The sequence below is a fragment of the Bubalus kerabau genome, chromosome 10 (genome assembly GCF_029407905.1).
Source record: "Bubalus kerabau isolate K-KA32 ecotype Philippines breed swamp buffalo chromosome 10, PCC_UOA_SB_1v2, whole genome shotgun sequence".
Lineage (NCBI taxonomy): Eukaryota > Metazoa > Chordata > Mammalia > Artiodactyla > Bovidae > Bubalus > Bubalus kerabau.
The window spans coordinates 8,472,306-8,487,137 of NC_073633.1; the positions used below are offsets into that span (position 1 = coordinate 8,472,306).

At 38.7% G+C, this 14,832-nt stretch overlaps 1 protein-coding gene across 2 annotated transcripts in view; it reads right to left on the reverse strand.

Annotated features, from left to right (window-relative positions):
* Positions 1-14,832, reverse strand: part of PGGT1B (protein geranylgeranyltransferase type I subunit beta) — a 54,523-nt gene that overhangs the window by 18,113 nt on the left and 21,578 nt on the right. For both annotated transcript variants that reach the window (XM_055536530.1, XM_055536531.1), the window contains exons 3-5: positions 11,264-11,331; positions 7,190-7,341; positions 5,159-5,291 (exon numbers count right to left, since the gene is read on the reverse strand). In XM_055536530.1, coding sequence (XP_055392505.1) covers positions 5,159-5,291; positions 7,190-7,341; positions 11,264-11,331 — 353 coding nt within the window. The remainder of the gene's footprint in view (positions 1-5,158; positions 5,292-7,189; positions 7,342-11,263; positions 11,332-14,832) is intronic.

Consider the following 14,832-nt stretch of genomic DNA (forward strand, 5'->3'; position numbering starts at 1 on the left):
GTAAGAAAAAACAAATCCACTAATGACTAAACAGAAAAAGACAAATCTACACAAAGGAATCTTGAGTCTCTGAGATGGAAACACGGCGATCAGGATGAAAACATCTCCATATAGGAAAATCTGCCTTCACCTCCAAAGTATGATGAAAGCATAAGAAAATTACAGTAAAGCACCCCAAACTCAATTGTATACCCTCAAATAGCACTTGGGAAGTGAAAAGAGATTTAAAGTTAAAAAATGAAAAGGATAAACAGTAGGAAGAAATAAAGAAAATTAAATGATTTTAGGAAAAGACACTAAGGGGCATGTAAGAAAGGCTGAAAACCAAGAGAATAAAAATGAGATAAAGAAGTAAGTAAAAGGAGTTGAAGAGAAAGTGGTTGAAATGAAAGATGAGCAAAGAAAGAAATTTACACAAAATTGCAATATCTAAAGAAAAAGGAAAAACAATGGACTACAAGTAGGGGTCAGCAATCCGGAGCCTGCAGGCTAAACCTGGCCTGAGGCTGGTTTTCTGTAGCCCTGAAGTTAAGAAAACAGTCAATCTCAATCCTAATAAAATAAACGCAAATTTGGAAACACACCAAGGTATCATTTGTCACCCACCAGATTGGTAAAAATAAAAATACTGCAACAACATTCTATTGGTGAGTCTGTGTAGACAGGCACTCTCACACACTGGTGGGAATACACACTGGTTCCTATTTTTGGAGTGAAAATGAAAATTTATGTATGCATTTACTTTTTGATCAGGCAATTCCACTTCTAGGAATTTATTTTGCAAATATATTCCCAACAATACATAAGCATACATGCAGAAAGGATTAGTTTCAACACTGTTCGCCTTAGGAAAATACATACCCTATATATAGAATAGTTGGAAAAAACTATGATGTGCACATAATGGAGTACTACTAAACTGCAAAAAAAGAAAAACAAAGAATGAGGAGAATTTTTTTGACCTGATACAGGGTGGTTTTCAAGCTATACTGTTAAGTGAAAAAAGCAAAATGCAAAAAAGTACTCTTGAGTGAGAGAGGAGGATGACCTAGAAACTAAAGAGAACATTTACCTACAGAGTGAATGGGAACGTTGCGGCAAACACGGGAGTTAGGCCGAGGAAGGAGACCGAAGATAAGGGAGGCCCTTGCGAGTTCCACGGTTGTGAACCTAAATTCTGACTTTCAGAAGCAAGTTAATATATCACATATTAAGGAAATAAAATCAACAAAGTTGGGGGGTGATCCTAAAGTAGAATCCAAACAAACAACTCTATTTCAAATAAATGACATAAACACACTAAAGGTTGGGGGTAAGGTGGTGGTGGAGGGAATAAAAAAAAAAAACCCAAGTGTGTTTTAAATATAACATTCTGACACTGTACCTGTGGGCTCTAAGCAAAAAGAACCAATGCATTCTGGATAATAGGAGTCAGGTTTGTCACCGTCCAAGAAGGAAGTTACACATGAAAAGAGGAAGATTGAAATGAACGGAATGGAGTTAAAAAAACGAAGATCATGGCACGCGGCCCATTACTTCATGGCAAATAGAAGGGGGAAGAGTGAAAGCTGTGACAGATTTGCTTTTTTGGGCCACACGAATCACTGAGGATGGTTACTGCAGCCACAAAATTAAAACACGCTTGCTCCTTGGAAGAAAAGCTAATGACAAACCTAGATATGTAAAAAAGCAGAGACATCACTTTGCCTACAAAGGTCTGTATAATCAAAGCTATGCTTTTTCCAGCAGTCATGTAAGGATGTGAGAGTTGGACCATAAACAAGGCTGAATGCCAAGGAATTGATGCTTTTGAACTGTGGTGCTGGAGAAGACTCTTGAGAGTCCCTCTGAATGCAAGGAGATCAAGCCAGTCAATCCTAAAGGAAATCAACCCTGAATATTTGTTGGACTCAAGTTGAAACTGAAGCTCCATTATTTTGGCCACCTGATGAGAAAAGTGGACTCACTGGAAAAGATTCTGATGCTGGGAAAGATTGAAGGCAAAAGAAGAGGGCAGCAGAGAATGAGATGGTTAGACAGCATCAGTGGCTCAATGGATATGAATTTGAGCAAACTCTGGGTGATACTGGAGGACAGAAGAACCTGGCACGTACAGTCCATGGGGTTGCAAAGAGTCAGTGACTGAATAAATGGTGTTGGATTAAAATTAGTATGAACTCAGGCTGCCTTGGCGGCTCAGATGGTCAAAAATCTGCCTGCAATGCAGGGGACCCGGGTTCAAGTCCTGGGTGGGGAAGATCTCCTGGAGAAGGGAATGGGTACCCACTCCTGTATTCTTGCCTGGAGAATTCCATGGACAGAGGAGCCTGGCAGGCTACAGCCCATGGGATCAGAAAGAGTCAGACATGACTAAGCGCTTTCATCGTTTCATTAGCATGAATTCATGGTTTTTGATAAATAGATATAAACGTGTGGATGTGTGTAAGGGGATATCTGTGTATACATATACACATTTCCTACCTCTAAGAGAGGGCCTAGAAGCAATGACATCCTAGTACCAATGAGCACATTTTGTGCCCAAATCCTGGTTTCTAAATACCAGCCTTCAAAAAAAAGAAGAACCAGAATTTCTTGAAGAAATGACCAATTTTAGAACTGAGGCTGGGAAATTAAACTATGAACCTGGAATATTTTGTGCCAGAGAGCAAGGACGTGCTCAAAAATGAACGGGACACGTCAAAAGGGCTTAAGAGCCTGCATGACGGGGTTTTTGCTGGCTCAATCTGGGACAGTATCAAAATAAATGATCAGTTCAGTTCAGTTCAGTCGCTCAGTCGTGTCCGACTCTTTGCAACCCCATGAACCGAAGCACGCCAGGCCTCCCTGTTCATCACCAACTCCCGGAGTCCATCCAAACCCAAGTCCATTGAGTCAGTGATGCCATCCAACCATCTCATCCTCTGTCGTCCCCTTCTCCTCCTGCCCTTGGTCTTTCCCAGCATCAGGCTCTTTTTAAATGAGTGATAGTTACAGATAATAACCCATTGAATCAAACAAGAATCTAGAGCTCCTATTGAAATTAAATAAATAAATATATAAAGATAAAAGGAAAGCTTTTTGTAGCAGCAGAATTTTAACTGATAATTATAGAATGAATGGTAGAGCTGGAAAATCATCAATGCATGCTAACACTAGAGGATAAAAGTTTGATGAGGGACAGGAAATTTACATAGTCTCCAAGTATCGCACCATGAGATTCTAAATATAATCACAAAGGGAAAAGATGCTAACTTTACAGAGAAACATCTGGCATACACCACCTTAACCAAGTGATCAAAGTTAACATCACCAATAATAAGGCGTATCAACAAGTTGTACCTCCAAATACAATGCACTAAGAAGAACGTGATATTATTTCTGCAATAATCATGCCACAATGCCTATCACTGTTAGGGAAATAGGGGAAAGTCTTGTTCAGGCTTCAGAAGCAGGACAGCAGCCCTCTGACCTGCTCTGACCTGCGTCGACACTGCCTGGATTCCACGCCTGCTGGCAAGCACAGCAAGTCAGGCAGCACTTCAGATTAGAAAGGGAGTTCATCTTGAAATTCTTGAGCCCCTGATGGCCTGGGCAACCCCTGCCCCCTCTCTGGAGGGTTTAATGAAATTCTATAACTCATAAGGTGAAACAAATCTTTCCACATTGTAGAAAGATTAAAGTAAAACCATACCCGCATTTTTGCACACAAACTGATAATGATATCAGCTTGTGGCCTAGGATTATGAACAGGAGCCCCCGAAACTGTGATTTGAAGTCTCACTGGTGGGTGGACGCACCTCCCCTGGACCCTTCTTAATTGGGCCTCCAGATTGCTGTTAACAAGGGACTTCCTAGCGCTGTTCAAGTCTGGATGTAGCTCAGCCCAATTTGGTGATGTATACACTGTTAGTTCTATTTTTTATATTTCTTTTCAAATTATCTTTCTTCTATAAAAAATTGAAATTGTTTATGTGTGTAACAATGGTTTCAACAATGGTTTCTTTGGCTAACGAATCCTTTGAATGGAAAACAAAAGTAAAACTTTTGGCAAAACAATCACCCGTCTTTGTCTATAACATCAAACTCCTTTTGTCTTAAAACTTCTTTAAAGGTTTGTTCTTTCTGCCTCCCAAGGCTTTTAAAAATTTGTGCTATTGTATATTCTGTAAATTCTGATTTATATATTTAATTAAAAATAACTCTATTCCTCTAGGAACTTACATTTCTGCTCTGAAATATGGACTAGTAAAAGCTGAACTAACAGCCTAAAATATTTTAATCTATAAAATAAAAATTTCATATTTAGTAAGTAAAATAAACCTGGGAAGCAGCACTTCTATTACTCTGATTTTATACGAAAGACTAAAAAGTAGAGCAAATGATATTTCTGGCTGAGACTAAAATTTCCTTACTATTGTTGATAAAAAAAAAAAAGACTATATTGTGTGAAAGAATAACATTTCTACTTGATACTCTCCTTAAACCTTAGATTAAAAAAAAAAAGAAAAAAAACAACCCACACATAAAACTATTTAGAAACCAAAAGTGATTCAAAAATCTATTGTCAGCCCAATCTTGCTACTTAAAACGGCTTAAGGAACATCTCACACCCAATATATAGGAATAATCTCACCAAGGGCACCACAATTCTCCTTTAAGTTTGGCTGTGACTTCTCAAGGAGCTCTACTAGGATAGGCTATCAACATTTACTTTGAGATTTTACTGTTTTTTTGCTTCCAAGGCTGACCAATTTCTTTCCACTAAAGACATTGTCTCTTTGGATACAATCAGATTATATTTAAAATTTAATGGCTAAAGAGTCAATCTGTCCTTGAAGATTATTTTTACATGGCTATTCTGATATATGATGTACCTAAAAAGCAATCTTATTACCCTATTTCCAAATTACTGCTATTAATAGAAGAGATGAGGCATGCCGCAGCTCTCATCAGTCGTGTCCGACTCTTTGCGACCCCATGGACTGCAGCACGCCAGGCTTCCCTGTCTATCACCAACTCCTGATGCGTGTTCAAACTCATGTCCATCGAGTCAGTGATGCCATCCAACCACCTCATCCTCTGTTGGCCCATTCTCCTCCCAGCTCTCCTATTTCAGCAATAATAACTAAAGGAGAGAGTCACTATCAACATAACTCACCATACTTCTTCTAATATAGTTGATAGCCTTTTTCATATCCATGCCAGACCAGTTGTTGAGCATATAGCAGATACAGGAAGCACAGTATACAAATCGCATGTCATTTTCACTGCCTTCAGGTACTGCACAAAAACTGAAAGTAAGAACAATATGATTTACTGTACTGTAATTCGTTTGTAGAGACAGCCACTTCATGTTTTCACTCGCAGAAAAACCTATCACTAATAATGGATTTAAAAATCATATACTACTTGTATTATTCAGTAAAGAATAGGACTATTAACTTGAATGATATAAAACTACCCCTAAATCATCACTCTGCTCCAAAGTTCTGGTGTCTGGGTAGCTTAACCCACGATCACAGCTACTCCTCTCCAGATGTCAACACTCCAGAGTAAGTTCGTCTACTCTCAGCCATGGAAAGCTGTGGCACAGTGGTCTGAGAATTCATGAGAGAAACAGGACCAGGTGAAACCTGGGAACTGTTGGTTTTGCCTATGTAAAATTTCTTCTCAATGTATATACAGATAACCAACATGATAACTGATCATATTGTTTTAATTTTTACCCATAATTAGTTTTAGAGTCAGAGAAGGCAATGGCACCCCACTCCAGTACTCTTGCCTGGAAAATCCCACGGACAGAAGAGCCTGGTAGGCTGCAGTCCACGGGGTTGCTAAGAGTCGGACAGGACTGAGCGACTTCACTTTCACTTTTCACTTTCATGCATTGGAGAAGGAAATGGCAACCCACTCCAGTGTTCTTGCCTGGAGAATCCCAGGAAGGGCAGAGCCTGTTGGGCTGCCGTCTATGGGGTCACACAGAGTCGGACATGACTGAAGCGACTTAGCAACAGTTTTAGAGAAGTATATAATAGTGTTTCATGTCTATTCTTTTATTTATAAACAAGGGTAAGATAGCAGTAACCAAAGACTATAGTGAAATACTGAGAAATTAGTGACATGTACTTGCTGTGTTAAGTAGTTAGTTTTATAGTATTTCTGCTGCTGCTGCTAAGTCGCTTCAGTCGTGTCCGACTCTGTGCGACCCCATAGACAGCAGCCCACCAGGCTCTGCTGTCCCTGGGATTCTCCAGGCAACAACACTGGAGTGCGTTGCCATTTCCTTTTCCATTGCGTGAAAGTGAAGTCGCTCAGTCGCGACCGACTCGTGGCGACCCCATGGACTGTAGCCCACCAGGCTCCTCCATCCATGGGATTTTCTAGGCAAGAGTACTGGAGTGGCTTGCCATTGCCTTCTCCATTATAGTATTTCTAATCAATGTCAATTTATCTCACATGTTTCCATTAATTTTCCCCTCATCAAGAGCAGTGTTTTTAAAATAATGACAGGAAAACACAGACAAGAGTAGACGGAACACAGATATAACATGGCAGGATTTGTCTGCCAAGTTTCCTCTTGAGACAGAATCACTACTGCTTTATTACTTCCAAGACTTAAAAAAATGCTTCACCTTAAAACTCTTTTGTTAGACCCATGACTCAAATCATCAAATATTAATGAACTCACGAACTTCTTTCTCTAGCCTTTAAAAATATCACAGAAACTACCTAAACTAGAATATAATATTCAACATTCATCCCTTTTTCCTCCTATAACTACCTTAAGGCATAAAAGTTTAGATTAAATAAACTTCTAAAACATTGAGACTAAATGTATGTCTGCTTCAAAATGTTAATTTTTTACCCAGAAGGTAAATTAAAGTAGATCCTAATCCTGAAACTATTAAACCACTTATTTATGGATCACTTACTGTCCTCTTAAAAAAAAAGTGAAATAAAAATGGAGTTCTATTATTGTGATTACTTTCATTTTCATTCACATAAGAAATATTTCATTGATTAGGCATTTCAACCATATTATACAGTGAACTTTTAGGTGGTTGGAATAAGAATTTATGACAAATTCTATAGGTCTACTATATTCATTTTTAGTTTCAAAAGATTTTTCTTTAAAAAAAAAAAAAAAAAAAACAAGAGAGAGAGACAAGTAACAAAAAATGACCTGTACCTTCCATCTTCTAGCTGAAGGGCTCTCAAGCCTGCTAAGCAAGCTTCTTTATTTACCCGGCTTAGGTCGTCTCCAAGAATAACTAGGCATGAAAGGCCCGTGTAGGTCATTGCTATGTGGCCACTGTCGTAAGGATGAGCAGTCCCAGAATTCTAGATTCAAAATTAATATAATGTTAATTAGAAAACTGAATGAAATCTTACTCCATTATACAATCTGACAAGAAGTTTCAGTAAACAGTAAAATCAAATGTTGTTTTTACCGGCTTGTATAGACATCAGGTAGAGAAAAATAAAACTCAATTTCATGTATGTCTCAACATAAGTATTACTGCATACTATCCAGGCACGTAATTTTAAAATTTATCCTCAAGTTTTATGGAAGTAGATCTGATATTCAAATAAACCAAATTATTTAAACTTTCTATTTGATCAACCACATCAATTATTTAGAAAAGCATGTAGAAATAATTCTTTTCTGCCATACAAATTCAAATTAAGTGCCACAGTAGTAATTACCATTTAAAAATAATACAAAACAATACAGTTAAAAAATCTTTTCCTATTCTCATACAGTTGAATTATTTGACTTTCTAATAACATTAACACTTAGAATAGCAAATAACAAAAAAATGCAAAGGCTTAAGATACTAACATTGAAAAATTCTCTGGAATAAAACAATCTAACTTTTAAAGTTTAGATCCCAAATGAGTACTGACTGTAAAGTGTTTTGTGAAGACTGTTAGACTAGTAATTGACCAGGCAGAGCTGGGGAATTAAACTAGGAAACTCATATTACCAAAATACTTACTGAATTAGTTTCAATGATTTGATGGTTCCAACAAAACTACAAAAGTTATCAAAAATCTCTTAAGGTTTATAAAATATGTGACTCCTTATAGGAAACCCTGTAGATTCCAGTTGGCACAGACACAGATAAAATTAACTTAAAAACTTTTTAAAATAAAAGTAAAAATGTAAAGCCAAGTAACTTAAGACTGCACAATACACAAAGCACTTAAAATTTTATAATTATTTTCAAATAGCCAATCCTATTAACTAATTATTTTAAAAAGCTAATTTCACTTAAAAAATTTTACATTGTACTAATTTATCTCTCTGTTAAGAAAGTTTTTATTTTGACAGACTAAGAGCACATTTTAAATTCATCTTTCTCACAGGCTTTCCTTCTGTTTTAGTTGGGCTCATCAATAACTACTTCAATACCTGAATAACTGCTCAAAATACTACAAAGTTAAAATGAATCTTATACAAAGATTTTGGTTAAAATAGACTCCATTGCTTTCTACAATAAATGTTAACCTCTACACTACTGAAAGGCATCAAATCCTGGCTCTATTACTCACTGGCTTGCTCATTCTGAAAAATGGAGATATTAGTGTCCACTTCACAGGGTTACTGTGAAGATTAAATAAAGTTACCGTCTATACAGATGCTAGTTATCCTACTGATGATGATGCAAGTGCAAGGCAAATACCAAAAGGGCCACTACTTCTTTGGAATCATGACCCAAGGGTCTTAGAACCACCTGTGACTTAATCAGAACACTTACCTGCTCACTGACCTTCTGTAGTTCTTTAGAGAATAAGTTGGTAAGGTGTTCAAATTTCCTCTAAATCTGAATTGCCCCACCTATCCAGTCTTACATATACAATTCCTTATACGGTCTCACAAATATGACAAGCAAATCTTCATTTTGGTGTCTCTTTCATTCTGAGTTTCTCCTTAGAACTTAAGCTCTGATATGCCTGGATACCTATTCCACATTTATAACTGACTTCTTAGAATTCTTTTTTGGTTGTTGTTGTTGTTCAGCTGTCAAGTCATGTCTGACTCTCTGAGATCCCACGAACTGCAGAATGCCAGGCTTCCCTGTCCTTCACCATCTCCTAGAGTTTGCTCAAACTCATGCCCACGAGTCAGTGATGCCATCTCATCCCGTCGCCCCCTTCTCCTCTTGCCCTCAATCTTTCCCAGCATCAGGGTCTTTTCCAATGAACCGGCTCTTCACATCAGTTGGCCAAAGTATTGGAGCTTACTTAAACTAAATATCTGCTACGTTAAAAGCACTGTGGCAAATCCAAACATAAATCAAACATGTACCTTAATCGTGAAGGTAGAAGAGAAGTCTATTTAAGCACAGTACAAAACAGGATGCAGTAAGTGTCATGATGGAAATACAATAATACATGGATAAAGATTTTTTTCTGCAGGATGAGAGAAGCTTGGTTAGGTACAGATGAAGAGGGGGCTTTAGGTAGGAGGAAAAGTAAAAGTAAAGCAGAGAAGGAAAAATCCTGGCTATGCAGTATGTGTTAAGGATAGTACACAGTTTCAAAGAGAATATGGGATTTGTTGGAAGAAAAACAGCGAGAAAAGGGGGTTGAGAGGATCCATCAGTGTTTCTCAAAATGTGTTCTGTGGCCACTAGCGGCCCTGAGCATTTTTCAGGTAAGTCAATGGCCTACAGGTGGTTTTAGAAGAAAAACTGATGATGTTATTTTATTTATATACTATATTAGAAAATCTTATTGCTCCCTCAGGTTCTCTTGGTTTCACCCCTCTCCTGGATTCTCAGCCACTACCCTAACAGACAACTCCTTGTGGGCCCGTATGATTCCACCAGAGCCTCTAGCTCCTTCTATCATTTAACATTCAGATTAATGCAACACAGAATGGAGTGGGACCCAGCTTCCCCAGAAAATGCCTAGGTCTCGATGAATTAGGGCCATAAATGGGTTTTAGGAGACTCTGTGAACCAAAGGCAAAAAAGGTTTCTTCTTAAACTTTATTCTTGTTATTTCAAATATGCTTTGGGAGAGGGGTGAGGGGGAAAAGGAAGCTGTTTCCTTAAAGTAATGTTATCAAAGAACTGTTTTACTCCAACAAGTGTAGGTATACATCTGTATAGGGTATAGTGCCGTATAACGGTCATTATTATCAGGGTCATGACTTATAGAAATCCTGCCCATTATGACTAAATGCAGAGCTATCTCTAATTAGCACTGGCTTAAGTTGCAAAGTATGTTATGCATCAGATAAAAAGAACAATTTTTACGGATTTTTTTTCTAGATTCTCTAATAAAAGCAATGGGCATACGTGATTAGAGATACTTTAGCAAAGTCATATGACTCACATAGGCACGCTTGTCTACAGCTTAAGGCAAAGGAAGAAAGCTGAAGGGGTGCCTCTGTCAAATCATGCCACCTCCTCCAAAATCACTGCTATTTATTCCAAAATTTTGAAGCAGAGTACAGAAAAACTGGTAGCATGCCATTTACCTTCAGTTTGGAACCAGATACAAATCTTGATGTACTCAGTGTAGCCAGATATTGGCTTGTAAGCATTATATACGCAGGCCGATCCCATCTAGGAAAAAGTTTCTATTTTGTGAGGTCTTCTTCCACAAAATGATGAAGCTTTTCTCTGCTTTCTATTGTAGAAAAATACTTTGTACACAGAAGAAATACCTACAAAAGGTTGTTTGGGGTCTGCCTCTTTGAAGAAGAAAAAAGCTCCTGTCAGGACCCACAGATTTTCTGCACCTGCATGCACAGGTACCAAAGTCCTGCCTGAGCCTTGGCGACAACCTGCCTTTGTCATGAAGGTCGTCATAATCCATCACTACTTGGGCCTCGCATCAGTGCCTTGGCAAGAACGTTTTCTTTCATTCCTAAGAAATGTGAACCACATATAAAGTCCTACTGTAACACATGGAAGGTTTCTTAGAGAACAAATGTACTAGAGTACTTTATTCCCATTTTCTCCAGGAAATCACCAATAATTTGTACACACACACACACACGCAGGTGCAATAGCAACAAAAACATAATTTTTGTAACAATAGGAATTCCTGTGGGTTTATATACTGTGCATTATTTCAGGAAGGTGGGTACAGCTTTCCCTTAAAAAGTTACAGTTCATAAGACACACTTATTTAGCTACACTAAAACTTGGAAACCTGGTTCTTTCTATATACTTTCTTAGTTTTCTTTCTTACTAAAATCTGTACACTCCCCCTCCTCTTTCCTCCTAATCCAAACAGAACTAACCTTTGATGGATTGAATGGAATACCCAGATAGGAAGAGCCTCGGAAACCACAGCGATTTAGATTTGATCCTGGAAAATAAAAACATGTACTTTTAAAGTGTACCTTATTTTCACACAGATTCTAATGCAGTTCAGTTATACAATCTCTCAGAAAAAGCGTATTTTAGTACCAAAGCTTTGTCACTATCTCCATTTTCATGCTACCTAATGCTGAATGTCTGCTCTAGGAGCTTTACGCGGATTTCTTCATTTAATTTCCAAACCAAAATATGACTTCCTACCAGATACTTTTAATTTCAGCCTATGTCACTGAGTCAAAAATGTTTTCCTACCTTTTCTAAATGACGATTTTTCAAGTGATCAACATATTCAACCTCTCTTGCTATAGAACCGAAAGCAGATGCGCTGATCATAAGTGACATGTTCAAAGTAATAGCTGGTTAGCGACACAAATAGTCCCATCCAGTGTCTTTTAACTTTAACTCACAGCTTCTTTACAGGGGAGAAAGGTTTAGGTATAAATTGTTCTACAGTTGCAGAAAATAAATGTACTTTATATTTTAGTATTAGATAGTCCTTCATTCTAAGTACAATACTTTGCTTTGTACAAAAGAACACTGAAGATAGAACCTGGTATCTGCTTATTCATAGCATGCTTATTCACATAGATATTTTTCCTACTTAAAATTTTTCATTTTTCAAGATATCAGTGGAATATAACTGGGAACCAAAGAAAGAAAATAGCTACACCCATGAGAAGGAATTCTTGTGCACTACTGATGGGAATGTAAACTGTTGTAGCCACTCAAAAAATTAAGACTAGAACCACCATGTGATCCAGCAATTCCACTTTTGGGTATATATATTTTAAAAAAATGGCATCATTTTATCAAACAGATTATCTGTAGTCCCATGTTCACTGCATTATTCATAATACCCCAGACATGGAAACCAGATAAGTGTCCAACTACAGAGGAATGGATAGAAAACATGTGAGGTATCTATAGACAAACATATATGTCACACACACAAGGGAGTATGACTTAGCCATCAAAAGATGGAAATTATGCTTCTTGCAACAATATGGATGAACCTAAAGGGCATTCAGTTCAGTTCAGTTCAGTCGCTCAGTCGTGTCTGGCTCTTTGCGACCCCATGGATGCAGCACGCCAGGCTTCCCTGTCCATCACCAACTCCCAGAGTTCACTCAAACTCATGCCAATTGACTCAGTGATGCCATCCAACCATCTCATCCTCTGTCATCCCCTTCTCCTCCCGCCTTCAATCTTTCCCAGCATCAGAGTCTTTTCAAAGGAGTCAGCTCTTTGCATCAGGTGGCCAAAGTATTGGAGTTTCAGCTTCAGCATCAGTCCTTTCAATGAATATTCAGGACTGATTTCCTTTAGGATGGACTGGTTGGATCTCCTTGCAGTCCAAGGGACTCTCAAGAGTCTTCTCCAACACCACAGTTCGAAAGCATTCAGCACTCAGCCTTCTTTATAGTCCAACTCTCAAATCCATACATGACCACTGGAAAAACCCATAGCCTTGACTAGATGGACCTTGTTGGCAAAGTAATGCCTTGAGAACCCCATGGACAGCATGAAAAGGGCATCACATTAAGTGAAATAAACCAGACGGAGAAAGACATACAGTGCATGTTACTTACATGTAGTAATCCAAACAAGCTGAACTCAGAGAGAGGAGAATACTAGTTGTCAGGGCTGGCAGGGAAGATGCTGGCCAAAGGGTACAAACTTTGAACTGTAAGGTGAATAGGATCTGGGGATCTAATGCATGTACAGCATGGTGACTGTACTGAACAATACTATACTGTATCCTTGCAAGTTAACAAGACCTTAAATAGCAGAACTTAAATTTTATCACCACACACACAAAAAGGTAATTCTGTGAGGGGAATGGAGCTGTTAACTAACCTTATTATGGTAATCATTTCACAGTATATATGGACATCAAATAATCATGCTGTACACCTTAAACTTACATATATGTCAGTAATATCTCCAGAATGTTGGAAAGAAATTCAAAAATATAAATGAAAAAAATGGTCATACCCACATTAAAAAGATAAGTGTGGTTTTAAGAACTATTAGATGGAGAAGGCAATGGCACCCCACTCCAGTACTCTTGCCTGGAAAATCCCGTGGATGGAGGAGCCTGGTAGGCTGCAGTTCATGGGGTCGCTAAGGGTCGGACACGACTGAGCGACTTCACTTTCACTTTTCACTTTCACGCACTGGAGAAGGAAATGGCAACCCACTCCAGTGTTCTTGCCTGGAGAATCCCAGGGACAGGGGAGCTTGGTGGGCTGCCGTCTATGGGGTCACACACAATTGAAGTGACTTAGCAGCAGCAGCAGCAAGAACTATTAAAAAATCAGCATGATAGAAATAGAAGGTAGGAATGTAGTACCAACAGACTGTATATGTATTACTATTAAAAAAAATCAAGCCAACAAACTATTACAATAGCTAGAACATGGAAGCAACCTAGATATCCATCATCAGATGAATGGATGAAGAAGCTGTGGTACATATACATAGTGGAATATTACTCAGCCATAAAAAGGAACACATTTGAGTCAGTTCTAATGAGGTGGATGAATCTGGAGTCTATTATAAAGAGAAAAACAAATATCGTATATTAATGTACATATATGGAGTCTAGAAAGATGGTACTGATGAACCTATTTACCGGGCAACAATGGAGATGCAGACATAGAGAAGAGACTCATGGACATGGGCTGGGGGGAGGAGGCGAGGGAGAAACAAATGGAGAGAATAACGTGGAAACACATACAGTACCACGTGTCAAGTAGATAAGCAACGGGAATGTGCTGTATGACTCAGGGAACTCAAACCGGGGCTCTGTGACACTGGTGGGAAAGGGTGGGGAGGTGGGAGGAAGGTTCCAGAGGGAGGGCACACATGCATCCCTACAGCTGATTCATGCTGATGTATGGCAGAAAACAACACAATACTGTGAAGCAATTTTCCTTCAATTAAAAATAAGCAAGTTTAAAAAAAAATAAGTTTGGGGAAAAAAATCAAGCTGACTTAAAAACTGGTTCTGAGGTGAGGAACTAGTTTCACATCCCTTCTGACTGGTGCACGAGTAATCATGATTGGTTTCAGGCACTAGACACTGTAACAGGGCTTCCCTTGTGGCTCAGCTGGTAAAGGATCCACCTACAGTGCAGGAGACCCCGGTTCCATTCCTGGGTCAGGAAGATCTGCTGGAGAAGGGATAGGCTGCCCACTCCAGTACTCTTGGGCTTCCCTTGTGGCTCAGAGGGTGAAGAATCCACCTGCAATGTGGGAGACCTGGGTTCAAAACCCTGGAGAAGGGAAAGGCTACCCACTCCAGTATTCTGGCCTGCAGAATTCCGTGGACTATACAGTCCACGGGGTCGAAAAGAGTCAAACACGACTGAGCGACTCTACCTTTAACACTATTCAGTTTTATATCTCCTGAAATACTTAGAATAGTAGCTTATACATTGATTCTCTGAGTAATTTAGGAAACTTCTTCCCTAAACTTAAAGCTCTG